The sequence below is a fragment of the Protopterus annectens genome, chromosome 13.part0 (assembly GCF_019279795.1).
Source record: "Protopterus annectens isolate FY-2018-M chromosome 13.part0, PAN1.0, whole genome shotgun sequence".
Taxonomy (NCBI): domain Eukaryota; kingdom Metazoa; phylum Chordata; order Ceratodontiformes; family Protopteridae; genus Protopterus; species Protopterus annectens.
The window spans coordinates 186,381,543-186,397,458 of record NC_056747.1 but is presented as its reverse complement, the minus strand read 5'-3'; the positions used below and the strand labels follow the sequence as shown (position 1 = coordinate 186,397,458).

At 41.7% G+C, this 15,916-nt stretch overlaps 1 protein-coding gene across 1 annotated transcript in view; it reads left to right on the top strand.

The window, feature by feature from the left end:
- Positions 1-15,916, top strand: part of MLLT1 (MLLT1 super elongation complex subunit) — a 767,946-nt gene that overhangs the window by 688,033 nt on the left and 63,997 nt on the right. Inside the window, exon 11 of the mRNA XM_044090764.1 lies at positions 14,696-14,721. Coding sequence (XP_043946699.1) covers positions 14,696-14,721 — 26 coding nt within the window. The remainder of the gene's footprint in view (positions 1-14,695; positions 14,722-15,916) is intronic.

Sequence of the window (15,916 nt, the reverse complement as noted above, 5' to 3'; positions counted from 1 at the left end):
GTAAGAATGTGAGGTGAGATGGACTACATACATCGAACGTTATGGTGAGTACATAACTTCTTGTTTGACGTTATTGACCTATGATGCCATGCCCTCCCTGAAGTTCAGCCGCTTCTTAACAAAAAAATAAAAAGAGCTTGTTCCGAGTCTGCTGCTGTCCAGCTTCCATTGGATTTCTCCCTCCGTTTGGATGAAGAACCTGAGGACTGGCCAGTGTTAACGCCACTTCCCTCTGCTGCGACCCTGTTAAAGGCACGGAAATACCTACTTACATGTCCGCTGAGGCTTTGCATATGTCTGATACAGATGTTGAGGGATAACCTATGGCTGATTATATCTGAAGGGCCTAGGGAATTCCCCACGTTTTAGTAAGGGAAAAGGTGCCTGATACCCTCATTGAATCAAGGCAAAGGTCTGTGTCTCCTAGGTTTGCCAAGGTTGATTTCCCTTAAAATATAAACAGAAAACTAAACGGGTAACTACTGTAGTTAAGGATCTGCACAAAGAGTGGCAGTATGCCCTCATGGCTCTGAAACCTGTCTGTCCCAGCTGCTGCTTCATGGTCATCTATCTCATCTAAAACCTAGGGATTCTGGTATATCTAATGAGGAACTAGGTTCTGGTGAAGAATCCTTAGCATATTCCTCCAAGATACACTGTTCTTTGGCCTTGGGATCTGGTGAAGAGGATTCTTATCACCTGATTTCTCTTTTGCTGAATTATTCTTTGGGGATACAGTGGTCCGCATGATTGAGCACTTCAAATGGGATTGCTCCTAAGTATTAGAGATTCAAAAGAGGCATTATGAACATTTACAGATGGACTCACCCAGACTTTCTGCAGTTCTTTCAGTCTTAGCTGCCCTGTTGGACACATTTAAAGCAGCTTCTCAGGCTCCTAACTCCGGCCCCCAAGAAGCTGGACAGATTTAATAAGGAACCTGAGGATTATAAGTATTTATATAAAAGTCAGTCATCTGATCCTGCTGTTGTCTCCCATGTCCACATATAAACCATCTAATCTGATTTCCTCTTCCAAGCTTCTGCCTTCTGACCAGGAAAGCCATGCTCTAGAGAGATATGGAGGTAAAAAGTGTGTACTTCTGCTACCTTGGCCTTCAGGGTGATTATCAGACCCACATGACTAGGTATGCCATGGCTCTTCTGTCCCAGCTAGAGGAGAGATTTGAATGACATACCTGATTTGGACAGTAAGCCGCGGTGGTGCAGCGGTAGCATTGTCGCCTCACAGCAAAAGGTTCTCCCGTTCGATTCTCGGCTGGAGTGCCTTCTGTGTGGAGTGTGCATGTCCTCCCCGCAGTCGAGTGGCGTTCGAAAGACTTGCATGAATGGGCGTGCCTTCGTTGAAGGTTGGGCGTCGAGCTGGCACCTCGGCACCGTAAAAATCTACTGCCAATCATTAGCGGACCGGAGTTCCGCTGTGGCGACCCCTAACCGGGAAAAGCCAAAAGAAGAACAACCACCTGATTTAGACAGTAAGTCTTCTCCTCCCTCTTTCTTTCTCTTTCTCTCTCACTGTACTGAGTTGTGTCTCTCGGGTAGATCGCCATTCCATGTAATGTAACTGATGCCTCCTCTGGGGAAGTTTCATCAGGTTCTGTCATGAGGAGATATTCCTGGTTGTGCCTTCAGGCTTTGCCTGAGGATGTTAACGCCAACCTTTTAGTTTCCCCCTTAGGTAGTCAGAATCTTTTTGGCACTGTTGCTGTAGAATTGTTTAAAATACTGCAGGTTAAGGACAAGGTTATGCAGGACCTTAAACAAATTTTTCTTTCTCCTGTCCCTAAATCTAGTGAAACTAGTTTTCCTTCAAAATTTCCCTTTATCCATTAGCAGCCTCGACAACCTGCTAGGGGTAATAAGGTTTCTAAGCAGATTTTCCCATATAAGCCTACTCAGACTTCTAGAGGCCAAAAACCTTCTTTTCCTGATAATGTACCTCTATCTGACATACAGCTTTCCCTCGCCCTCAACCAGCTTCTTCTGTCTCTCAGGCTAAACCTTTCCTTTCCTGTTTGGCTGCTGATAACCACAGATACCTGGGTACTCTCTATCATCCAACACAGATGTTTTATGGCTTGGCAATCCCTTCCTTCATTTCCTGGTCTCCCAAAGCCTCCTCCTTGCCAGCTTCCTCATTTTCCTCTAATCCTGCAGGATCTGATAGAACAGGGAACTATATAACCTATTCCCTTGTCTCAAAAGGGAGCAGGTTTCTTCTCCAGAATGTATATGGTTCTCAAGAAGGAGGGGCCATGGAGACCTGTTCTGGACCTCTACTATTTCAACACCTTTCTCATTTTCCTTCCTTCAGGATGTTGTCTGTTCAGACACTTTCCCCTCTTTTGCTTCCCAAGGCTTTTCTAGTCTCCCTGGATTTGAAGGATGCTTACTTCCATATTCCTTTTCATCTTCTGTTCAGGAACTTTTTACGTTTCTCTGTCACTTCCTCTCATCAGTTTTCTGCTTTGCCTTCTGGTCTTTCTACAGCTCCAAGGGTGTTTACCAAATGTCTGTGGTAGCTTTCTGCAAACTTCAAGGAATTCAAATATTCCTTTATCTGGACGATCTTCTGATTCATGCCCCCTCTCCGCAGCTTCTGCTTCAGAATCCATGCTTCACTATGCTTCTCCTGAACAGTGTGGGATTCACTCACTATCTCAAAAAGTCAGTGTTGACTCCCCCCTCAGGACCAAGTGTTTTAGAGTTGCATGACTCTAACAATTCCAATGCTTGCTTCTTTTTCGCCTCCTAACATCCTTGTGTGGACTGCTCATTTCCAGTCCCTCCTTTCTCTTACAGTTCTTCCTGCAAGGGAATTTCTCTGAGCCCTGCAGTTCATGGCATCCACCATTCCCATGGTTCTTTCTGCCACACTCCACATGAGAAAATTCCAGTGATATCTCAAAAACTTTTTGGCTTCAACACTGCCACCCTCCGGAGTTTCTAGTCTCGCTTTAACCCCACCTAAAGTTCAGACTGCACTGGTGAATTCAACAGCTCTCCCTAAGTCCAGCTCTGCCTTTTCAGGTTTCTCTTCCTACTCAAGAGCTGTATATGTATGCTTCAGATCAAAGTTGGGGAGCTTCCTCCAACAATCTTAAAGTCCAGGGTCTTTTGTTGCATCAACAACTGGCAGACCACATCATTATCAAAGGCATGAGGGCTCTAATCCTAGCTGTTCAGGCATTCAACCTCCCTCTGTGTTCCAGGTCCTCTGAAGGTTTTTACAGACAATATTACAGTTGTGATGCATCAAGTAGGAGGGCACAAAGTCTTACATTCTTTGCAGGCTGATTCATCAGACTTGGGATTTTGCAACCTGCCATCATTTACTTCTTCAGATGCTTTATCCTTTCAGAGCACAATGTAGTTGTAGACTATGTTTGATCTGGTCCAAGACGCATCCTCATGGATGTTTCACAGAAAGATGTTTATGGAAATTATACATAGCTGGGGTACTCCTCAAGCAGATCTTTTTGCCTTCCCTCTGAACAGACAACTTCCCCAGTTCTGTTCCAGATTTCCAACTCCACTGGCTTGGAAGTGAACACTATGGCTTTTTCTTGAAAGGGGAGGTTTCTATATGCCTATCCTCCTCTTCCCCTACTTCCCATTGTCTTGCACAAGACCATGTAGGTCATACCCAGAATTGTGCTGGTCAGTCCCTTTTGGCCAGACAGCACTGGTTCCCCTTTCTCTTTCATCTGGTCAGGAGCAATAATCACAAATATCTTCATAGGATAGATCTTCTCACACAAGACAAGGGTCTCTAACGCACCCTTACTTGTCCACACTATGGATGATAGGGTTTTGATTCCTTTTAGGCACCAGTTTTCTAAGGATGGGTTTTGGGTTTTGCAAGAGGCCAGAAAACCAACTGCTAGAAAATCCTATGTGGCTAAATGCATGAGCTTTTCTATTTCATGTCTCAAGCATGACCAGGACCCTTTTTATGTGGGGATCCCTAGGGTCTTTTCTTGTTTGTGTCAGTTACGCAGTACTGGTTTGGCATATTCTTCTGTTAAAGTTCATTTGTCAGCCATTTCTGCCTTTTTGATTCTGGGTCCATCTATAGCTACTAGTCTTGAAGTCAAACAGTTCATAAAAGCTGTCATTCATATCAGGCCCCCAAGAAAGTCTATTCCTCCTTGTCGAGACCTTAATTTTATTCTTGAAAACTTGACTCAGTCCAAGTTTGAGCCTGCCTTTTCTTCTTCCCTGCAGCATTGTATTTGGAAGACTGTATTGTTGGTGGCTCTTCTGCTAAGAGGGTTTTTGAACTCCAAGCTGTCATGGTGGTTTCTTCTTTTTTGCCTTTTCACAAAGATAGAGTTTCTCTTCTTACCAGTCATTTTTTATGAACAAGATGGTACACTATTTGTACTTGAATCAGTCTGTTCATTTTCTCTTATTCTCCTTCTCCACAGTCTGCTATTGAGAAGAAAGTACACATCTTGGATTTACATAGACAGCTCAGATATTACTTGGATAGCACAAAATGTATCAGAGAATTTGAACAACTTTTTGTTTTCTTTCATGCTAAGAAATTGGGTTTAGCAATGTTAGCAAACCATCTCCTCCTGGATCTTTAAGACCATTTCCTTTTTTTATTATTTTCATGGGAAGCAGCTTTCCTCTTTGGTTTGTGCTCATTCTACTATAAAAGTAGCCTCTTCTGGTGCTTTTTTCAAAGATCCATCTTGGAAGCTGCTACTTGGGCTTCTGTCAATACTTTTACCAAGTATTATATGTTGGATGTCATTTGTAAGGCCAGGGCTATCATTCATTGGTGGCTCTTCTCTGCCTTCTTCTTCCCATACTTTACAGTAACTTTTGTACCCTCCCAAGTATAAAGAAAGCTGCATAAGTGAGAAGTGTGACATCATCTGTTATGGTAAGACCTTGCACAACTGTACTTTCTTCATACTGATTACTGCTTCAGTAGCTAACCTATATGGATGGGGTTATGTCCTACCAAGAACATAACAGCCAGCCAGCTTTCAAAGCTTCAGGACACCTTCCATGAGACCAAAACTTTAAGCCAGCTCGAGCTGAGTTGACTAAAGGTCAGGTTTGGATGCCAAGCCCTTCAGAGCTTTCCTGCTGCCGAAAAGAGCACATCCTTGTGGGATGCTTTATTGACCTGAATTTGTCCATGAGCAGACTTGAAAAAAGTCATGGGCATTCAGAACTGCCATATAGCTGAAACGGTTTACCTTTGAATGTTCGACGGCATCATCTTCGAAATTGTTGCTACGAACTGCAAAATGCGAAATTCCAAAACCATCAAAATCGAAGTGCTGAATTCCAAAATCTCACCCCCTTTTTGACCCATGGTATCACTTGTTTCGGTGGTGGAGTGATCGGAAATGTTGAAAGCCGATATTTATTTGATGTTTTAGGAAGTCGGTGCTTCGGTTTTTGTGTAAACGGTTTGCGGATGTGCACGTTCGAATGTCCTTTCACATATTGAAAGGCAAACCAGCTGAAACACCTGATGTCCTTAAAGGCTCATTTGCATATATCTCATTATCCTCTTTTACAAGAGCTTTTAAGGAATCACACAGTGAAAATCCCATCTTGGCTAGGATTTTCTTGTATTTTTTTTTTTTTGTTCTAGTAAAAGTAAAGGTTTAACCATTCCTTGTTTAGGCATTCTTCTAAATGTGAAACCTACAAAAAATTTCTTTTTGCAGTATTGGAGTTTGTAATGCAGGACAAGAGAGAAGGTAATTATGAAAATCAAGTCGAGAAAAAAGAAACGGAAAGGCAGATTAGTTTGGCTGCTGATAATCCACCTGGGTTAAGTGAGACTATAAACCTTAAATGTTTTTTTAAGAGATAAGAAATTGGCTATTTAATAATGGGTTACATTTTATAATTGTAAGTTAATTGAGTATTTTATTGACTAATTGTGTTTTTTAAACAATTAGTTTATTCTTTTTTAAATATATATAATTATTTATTTATTGTGTCTGTTTATTTTCTGGTGAAGTCTTGCTGACAAAAGCGTCTATTAAGCTTGAATACACTAAAGATACAAATTTTACGTGGTGGTCCTTGGAGCACTACAGTGGTTTCACTGTTTTTTATCCCTTGACATTTTTTCAAATTCGAATTTCAGAATTTGTGAAAAGGGAGCATATATGGTAGAGACACTAAATCTCTCAGAATCCAGGTCTCCCATTCTCCCCTCCTGCTCCAACACAGTCTGTCACTACAGGTGCCTCGGATTTGTTCCTTGGAACAAAAAAGATGGACAAAAACACATCAACAAGTTATATATTGGCTTTCATAAATGCTGTCAACTCTCTTAATAATCCATTGTCCCCCGAGATCTCTACAGTTGTTTACTGACAACACCACAGTGATGTGGTACATAAACAAGGAAGCGGAAACTAGAGCTTATCCCCTGTGCAGACTAGCCATGGCAACCTGGGATATAGCTTTTCAGCATAATCTGCAGGTATCTTACATTCCATAAGAGCAAAGTTGTGTGCATCAGTCAAGCTGATTAAGACAAGGATCGACGCTTACAAGTGTGAACTGACTTGGGGAGTCTTTCACGATTTGATCTATCTATGGTGAACAACTGAAGTAGATGTTTTGCATCCTCTCTAAGCAATCAGTTGCCACAATTCTGCTCCAGAAATCCATGTAGGAAGGCCTGAAAGACGGATTTCTGTCCAAGGAAAAGAAAAGACAAGCTCCTGTATGCCTCTCTACCCTTTCCACTAATTTCCAGGGTACGTCTGACGATTCAGAAGGAATCTCAAAAAGTCATTACATTGACTTCCTTCTGCCCCAGGCAACAGTGGTTCTCCCTTCTTCTGGAAATGTCCAGAGGATATTACTGCAAGATTCCTCAAAGACTGGATTTACTCACACAAAACCAGGAGTGTTTGATGCATCCAATCCCTAAACAACTGCAACTGACTGCCTGGATGACAAGATTTTAATATCTGTTGGGCACTTTTTTTGAGGACATGCAGCAGGTATTAATGGAGGGAAGAAAACCTGCTACTAGAACCTTGTATATTAGTAAATGGAAAAGGGTGTTTAGTTTGTGACAGCAACTGAACTAGTCTTTCTGTGGGTTTATATTATATGTGTGAGTTACTAGTCAATGGCCTGTTTTACTTCTCAGTCAAGGTTCATTTGTCAGCCATTTTCCATGCCTGCTCATAGATCTCCCCCTTTCAATGTACTCCTGTATGAAAATGTTTTTGAAAAGGGTGTTGTGTAAGAAACCTTCTAGTAAACAAGTGGCTCCTCTTTGGGAACTTATTTTTGTGTTAGAAAAAATAACTCTTGTTCCGTTTGAACCAGCTCATCAGGTTGTCATAGGGCTCGTGATGTGTCTCACTTATTGCTCTGACCTCTGCACTTAGAGTATTTCAGTTGCAGACTCTCATGGTGGGTCAACCGTTTCATTTTTCATGAAGATAGGGTTTATTTGAGAATTAATCTTTTTTATGCCTAAAGTGGTACCAGAGTTTAAGCGGAGATATTCATCTGTCTGTCTTTTTACATGAGCCTAAAATGAAAGGGAAATGTTTCCTCATGCTGTGGATGTCCACGGACAGCTCTGGTTTTATCTTGACAGAAAGAAATCTTTCAGAGTTTCTCAGCAGTTGTTAATTTCTTGTGACGGTAAGTAAAAAAAACAACTTGTGCCAAAGTAGACCGTTTTCTAATGGTTGTCTTATGCTAGTACTTTGTTACTCCCAACACCACAAAACTATTCTCCCAACACAACAAAACTATTCCAGGCAGGATCGTGGCTCATTTTACCAGAACCTTGGGTTCTTCCTTGGCTTTTTGAAAGGGTTGGATTCTAGAACTCTTCTAGAAGCTGCAGCTTGGTCCTCTGTAGTGCTTTTAAAATGTATGCATAAACTACATTCCTTCACCAGGTCTAGGACAGTCTTTGCTAGGACTATTCTCCAGGGTCTCCTGGAAGCCTCATCATTTCTCCTCCCAGTCTATAGTAGTCTACTGATACAACTTAGGCTACTGCAGCAGTGATCAATCTGAAGAACATATTACAGTTGTGTAAGTAAACTTACTATAGCCATTGACGTTGAGATGTTCACTGTTCCAGTAGCTGTTATTTCCCTCCACTCCCCCTTATTTTCATATAGTTTTTATACCAAGGTGTGAACTTGTGTTGTTCTTTTCCTGGCATTGTCCTTCCTGTGGCTTTAGCTTCCCTGTCTCTGTTGGCATGAAAGCTCTGAAGGGCACCGTGCCCAAGCCTGACTTTCAGTCAGCACATCCCGAGCTGACTAATGGTTTGGACTCGTGGGATGTGTCCTGATGTTTTTAAAGATGGCCACTCTTATGTCCTTGGCAGGGCATAACCTGTATAGCTTAGGCTACTGCAGCAGTGATCATTTGAACACCTACTATTGTGGTAAGTTTACTTGTACATCTGTACTATCGGTGATGTACACTTACACTGGACAGTTATAGATGTCAACCAACAGTCTGCCTAGCAGAGCTGGATTATGGTTAAATGGGGTCCTTGGCAGGGTAATGAATCAGCCCCCCTCCCATGAGCAACCCTCCCTCCCCAAGCCATTCCAGTGTCCCATTACTTGGCTTTTTCCCTAGAGTTACCATAAACACTGTTCAAACCTGTCAGTGTGCATATTATTTTCTTTACTTCCACAGTGATTAGAGATTTTCAAAACTTTTTATTTCATATTGTATAACACAAACACTGATAGCCATTTACTAAACAAAACAACAGTCTCACAATGAAAACAGACTTGGTGTGAACAGTAAGCTTCTCTGTCCTTGAAACTCACATTCCTTGAAACAGTATTGAAACGCACATTCAAAGATGATGTATCTGGCCAGTGGTGGAATAAGTTTACCTTCGGACTGTTTTCAAACCATAGGCCCCTTGCACACATTTTTAGGACTATGCATACTTGCATCTGTTCTTTGATTCACCTTTCTGATTGTATTAAATTATATTCCTTGTTTAATGCAGCACCACTTGTTAAAGTGCGTTTTAAATTTGCATGTTTGAACATTTTTCCAGTAAGTAGTGAAGCAAAACTTATGAACCAATAAGGACAAAATTAACCATTACAGAACATTTCAACTACAAAAGGCCTCTCAGACTAGTAAAAATCATCTGAATAATTCCACATTAAGGAAATCTATAACTAATGAAGAGGTTGCTGCTGGCAAGTTATTTTACATTTCAGTGTTTCAAGTACAAATTCAGTGCCTACTACCATTTTAGAATAAACTGCCCATGTTACATTTTAAAGAAATTGCTAAGTTGGTAGTATTGCAATAGGGAATGATTGTCAAACTAGCAACAAGTTCCTAGTTACTAGGCATCTCATTCAAAGGAGGAAGCACTCATGAGTGCAGCACCCACCAAAGAGCATTGCAATTTCATCACTCCATCTACAGGGTGTGGTAGTAGAACCCATAGCCTTCTGCATCAAAGGCAAGTATGCTGCCTGTTGTGCTGCCAACACTTTTCAAATTTTATAGCACAAACATTGATGATGGCTATTTGCTAAACAAAATGGTTGCATGTTGAAAACAGACTTAGCATGAGCAACAGTAAACTTCTCTTCCCTTGAAACTCAATATTTCTTGAAAATGCACTTGAACTCAACATTCTTTGAAAATGCACTGAAATTAAACAGTCCTTGAAAATGCACTGAAACTCAACAGACTTTGAAAATGTATCTGCTTAGTTGGTGTGGAGGATTCATGCTCTAGTTTCCTGTACTTGACGGTACGGGGTTTGAGCCTGAGTAAGTTAACCCGCCCGCCATCCCAAACTGTCGCACTGTACACTCACACATGTACATTCACACCACTGTCCGTGCCAATGGTCACACCAGCTGCAATGACTGTTCCAGTGGGGGTTTGCTGTGCCAGTCCGGTCCTGATGGCCATTAAATCTCCCTACTCACTCTTGGCAGTTCCATCTGAGCTGGCCATCAAATCTCTCACCCCCCTTGCTCCACCAGTTCAGTCGTGTTCCGTGCAAATCTCCCACTGTGCTGTCATGTAGCATCCTATGTTAAGATGCTTACACTGTCCTAGAAGTTTCTGTGGCTTTCTGCTATTCTTCTTAGCAAAGTCTGCAACTAGGTGTTAAAGCCGTCCAGTTTTACAGATGTCTTCAAATTACCAGTTCAGACTTTTTATTTATAAACAATTTTATGTTTTTTATATCAGCCCCCCCCCAAGCCAACACAGGACCCTATAGTTAACTGCCTAGGTCACCTAGTGCTGGATCTGGCTGTACTGCCTACTCTGCTCTAACTACTGCATTAGGCACCCTGTAGATGCCCCTCTTCTCTCCTCCTTTTCCCCAATGTTTGCCATCTCTCCAGCACTGTTTTAAATGCTTACATTGATGTAGTGTGTACTACCCATTAAGGGAGCCCGTGCTATTTTATTCACCAACCTCTCTGAAAAATAACATCTTTTTTTGACTAAATTAAAATTGGCCACTCCCTTCCTGTTTACCTTTCCTTTTTATTTCAGCTGCTTCACAGACCCCAGGATGACTTTATGAACACAAATTGTATTGTATTCCCTACACTCTTTTTCCTAAGGAAGTACAACCCCAGCATCTCTAGTCCCTCCCTAAATCTTTTGCTGTATTCTTCTGATCATCCTGTTTGTCTTTTGTTTTTGGAGCCACGTTTAACAGTTTGTATTTATCGTAAGGATTATTGCTGTACTATGATTCCATGTCAGTGGGAATTAATGACAGGAAAATATCTGACCTTCCAGTCTGACTTCTCGAACTTTTCATCTCCTTCTAATCCCGAACATTGAGCTGGCACGTAGCGAAGAGTGAAAGTCCTCTTGCTATTTTCATTTTTTGGTAGGAAGACTTGGGAGTAAGCATATCCCAGCAGTAGGTAATGCTCCAGTCCTCATTTCTTAAAGCTGTTGTAGGAAGACTTGTAGTAAGCATATCCCAGCAGTAGGTAATGCTCCAGTCCTCATTTCTTAAAGCTATTGTAGGAAGACTTTTAGTAGGCATATCCCAGCAGTAGGTAATGTTCCAGTCCTCATTTCTTAAAGCTGTTGTAGGAAGACTTGTAGTAAGCATATCCCAGCAGTAGGTAATGTTCCAGTCCTCATTTCTTAAAGCTGTTGTAGGAAAACTTGTAGTAAGCATATCCCAGCAGTAGGTAATGCTCCAGTCCTCATTTCTTAAAGCTGTTGTAGGAAGACTGTAGTAAGCATATCCCAGCAGTAGATAATGCTCCAGTCCTCATTTCTTAAAGCTGTTGTAGGAAGACTTGTAGTAAGCATATCCCAGCAGTAGGTAATGCTCCAGTCCTCATTTCTTAAAGCTGTTGTAGGAAGACTTGTAGTAAGCATATCCCAGCAGTAGGTAATGCTCCAGTCCTCATTTCTTAAAGCTGTTGTAGGAAGACTTGGAGTAAGCATATCCCAGCAGTAGGTAATGCTCCAGTCCTCATTTCTTAAAGCTGTTGGCAACTTAATGTATTTGCTGTTTACTGACAGGAGATTTTAGAAAGTTAAGTTTAGGGGGTCCACTGACTGTTTTTGGTTTATCAGACCATTGCCTCAACCACCTCCCAGTCACCCAGCACAGTGAAAAGATGGCCAATACCCAGAGAACCTTTGACCACAAACCTCTGTAGTTTGATAAACTGGTAGTCGTTGTCCTTAAAATCTAACCATCCTTTTACTTGTTACTTTCTGCACAATCTTTCTTTTGTTGTGGTATTAAAATTGCCCAGATTTGTTTTTACTTCCTCTTCTCAAGCGATAGAGCTGTGTTTGACTTCCAGACAGTTTGAGTCTCCACTTCAGTTAGGAGTCCATTGGACAGCTCTCAGACAGGATCTCAGCAGTCTCATTAGCTTTTTATTTTCTTTTGCTATCAATGGGATCAGCCCAAGACTAATGACACCAGTGCGCATGCACACGCACACACACACACACACACACACACACACACACACACACACACACACACACACACACACACACATACTCACACACACGGTGGGATCAGTAATACTCTTTTGAGAGTTATTCTTTAATGTTGAAGACATATGTCTGAACACTGAAGTCTTATGTCCCTAATAGGAGTCACTTTGCTTTGTTGATAACCAAGTCTGCCATACTTGCCAACCACAGATAGAGACAGGGCAAGACTACTGTTAAAGAAATACTTCTTGGAAGGAGTCCAGTACATAATTCAGTCTTGAAGGGTGCACTGTCCCATTGTAGCCAACCCTTCTGGTATACGAATAGTGATACTTGCTTCCTGAAATAATAATCATAATCCAAATCATAATGGAAAATAATGCAAACCCTCATAAAATATGTATAAAATGGTAAACTACTGAGGCTGTAGTTACTTCATATACTTTCCAAAATGCCAGTAAATCCAGTAGGGAAAAGAGAACGGGAAAAACTTAAGTGTTCACTCTGACCTGCATGGACTCATCAATTGTCATCTTCCCTTCAGTGGTCCCCTAATGTAACTGAGGAGGTTTTCAGAACTTAACCTTACATGTGAACCACTAGACTACACTATAGGCCACTTCAGAATTACAGCAGATGTACCAAGATCAAACTTGTTCCATTATGGCCATCAGCTGTAGGATTACTCTGGCTGCAAACAAATTATAGACATGTTACTAGCAGTTTACCTCTTCCACTGTGTAAGAGTATTTCCAACATGTAGAACAGTTTACATCCATGGCAGCCCTTAAAATGATTACATAACCTGAAAAACATTGAGGGAGAAGCATCAACTATATTACAGCTTTCCAAATGTAAAATGTGTAAATCCTGACCTCATAATAAACACAAAGTGACACACACAAATCCACTGCCCCCTAGTGACCCTGAGATTTGTGGCTGGCTGTAGTATGATTAGGGGTAACCTCCTGCAGACCTGTGTATCACTTTGTTGTGTGCATCCACTCCCTTTTTGGAAGGGCCACTGCACTTTCAGACTAAAGAAAAGCTGCTTCCAAAACCAGTGCAGGACAAATAATGCAAACAAAAATGTACACTTATTCCATAGCTAAACGAGAGAATGTATAACCCAGGTAACTTCATTAGCTAGCTTCAAGAACTCCCAGACTCAAGTTATTAGTTTTCTTACCACATATATCCCATTACAGATTAAAGTGGTTCAAATGATTCGTAGATAGGGAGGTATTTCACAGAGTTGTAGAAAACTCTTTTGTACTAAAGCCGGGAAGCCACAGATGATCTTTTATAGCTGTACACACATGAAACTTCCTTAAAGCCATCAAGAATATCAAGACTGATTGTAATTTTCGTTTACAGAGTATTTGTATGATGTGGAGGTGGCTGGTAAGGTGTAAGCAGAGCTTTATGTATAAAGCTTAGTCAGTTAGACCCATAAAATTAGAAGCTCAAAACTAAAGCTTAGTCAGTTAGACCCATAAAATTAGAAGCCCAAAACCCCTATCCTCCACAAACACAGTCTTCTTCTTCTTTTGGCTTTTTCCCGGTTAGCGGTCGCCACAGCAGATTACCCATCTGCTCATAATCGGCAGTGGAGTTTTACGGTGTCGAGTTGCCAGTCCGGCACCCAACCTTCCACAGAAGGCACGCACACCTAGGGCCAGTTTAGTGTGCCCAATCCACTTACAGCATGTCTTAGGGATGTGGGAGGAAACCCAGACTCCACACAGAAGGCACCCCAGCCGAAGATTGAACCAGATAACCTCTTGCTGTGAGGCAGCAACGCTAACAGTTGCACCACCGCGGCCGCCCTCCTCCACAAACACAGTAATGAAGCAAAATCAAGTCTGCAGTGCAAACCAATATTCAAGATATACTGACCACTTAAGTATGCCTTTTCAAAAGAATGGGCATGTGCACATATTTAAGCTAACGCGCAGGACTCCCAGGTGGACCCTAAAGGTTGGAAACCCAGTGCTGTACCCCACAGTGATCAGAAAGTGTTAACGGACCAAGCAGAGCAGATCATTGTACTTCCATTGCTTGTGGTTGTGGGGTGCTGAACCTGCTACTTCCAAACCAGTTCAAAATGGACGATGGTCAGAGGAATTTGTGTGTGGAAGCTGTCGAGCTCTGTGATCTTCTCCTGGAACAGTAGCTTCAGTTTAGTGCCACAGCTTCCTTTTTTTGCATGATATCATCTGCCTTTGACAACTTCTCCTTCTGTACACCACGTACTTGGGAGTGAGGTTATTGCAAAGCAGCTTATTTTTGTTGTGTTGTAACATCTTGAGCAGTGACAATGGATGTGAAAGAGTTATTACCCAGACAAATAATCCTACTAAAGTGAAGCTTGCTCCTTTCTCAAGACAAGACAAGTTTAATGTAATGCCTTAGCCCGGGTAACACAGAGTACTGCAAATGAAGTGGCTACTGTCTGTTAGCTCCCTCCCCCCCTTGTTAGATTCCAGGAGTGTGCAGATTATTCTAATAAGGAGAAATTGTCTAGGTAATTTAAGCATCAATAAGTGCAGAATTCTTTTTCTTAAAAAACTTGACATAAGCTTCAGTTTCTGGCTGTTGGCCATCTCTGTCTGTAAGAGTGGGGCTGACGTTTGTTAAATTTCTGACAGGCTGCAGTGGCATTTTTTATCTCCGTGGCCTCCACTAATGCTTCCATTTTGTACATGCAGTATTTCAGAAGGGTAGAGAGGGAAGCGCATCCTTCTGCAGTCTGGGCTTCAGGGCTAGGCTGACTGATTACATGGACATACAGTTTAACAGGAAAAGTATCTAGATAAGCTTTAATTCCTTTAAAATACATCTTGAAGATAGTGCACGTAAACCCTACCCTTTTTCTTCAGTGTCACTGTTTAGAGGTGGAAAAAAGATGTAAAATGAAACACTACAGCAAGACAGGATCTGTTCACTGTTCTGACATAATACAGAGGAGTTGGGGGGGAAGGTGGTGGGAAGGGGGGGGGTCATGATGTTGGTGCACAGCATCATGTTAGGGAAGTGTAAAGAGGTCATCCTAAACAGGAGTAACAGAGGAGAAATGTGGGAGCATAAGTAGCAGATTTGGGGGATGAATTACTCCTTGGTTCTCGGAAAGTTTCACTTCACATAGAGAATGGAATACCAGAATGGGTGTGTGGGGGGCTGATTGGGGAGAGGACCCAAAGAGACATTCAGGAGGGTGTGGAACAGGTGGAGAAAAGGTTGGGGGGTAGGAATAGAGAGGATGTAAAAATGTTAAATACACTTAGGAAGAGTAGATAGTTTTTTTGTCTCCTTCTGCAGTCAATCTTAGAAGTCATTGGTGGCCTAGATATTAGACATGTTTGTAATGTTTGACATCCGGTGGTATTTACTCTTATCATAAGGAAGCATATTCTTAATAACAAAGTTTGACACCTTCTGCCACTTGTTGCCTTAACATTCCCATTACCAGAAACTGTGCTTGCCTGTTGTTCACATCTGACTTTGTGCATCAGATGAGCCCATGACACTTTTTGCTGGAGCTACAAGTAAGGGAAAGTCACCCCTTTCCTTAGTATTTGAGGAAGGATATTGTAAAGACATGGAGATCATTGTTTCTTAAAGAAAACAAGTTATGAGATCTCCCCTAACTACTCCTTTGTGGAAGATATTTTGACTTGTGAAGTCTATTGTGGAGAGGTGTGTTTACCTCTATGTCCATTCGCCAGATATACTTAAAATGCATGTAGAGAAGAAAGATGAGTCTGTGGGCCATCTCCTTCTTTTCCCAGTGCAACTGTCCTGAACATTGCCCTTTTTTGCAGCCAAGAAGGAGATGAATTCAGTTCCTTTTGCTCCTAAGAAGGCAGCTGCCTTTTGTATTCCCCAGAACATAATGATGTGACATCCTGAATTAAGCATCACAAGGTAGA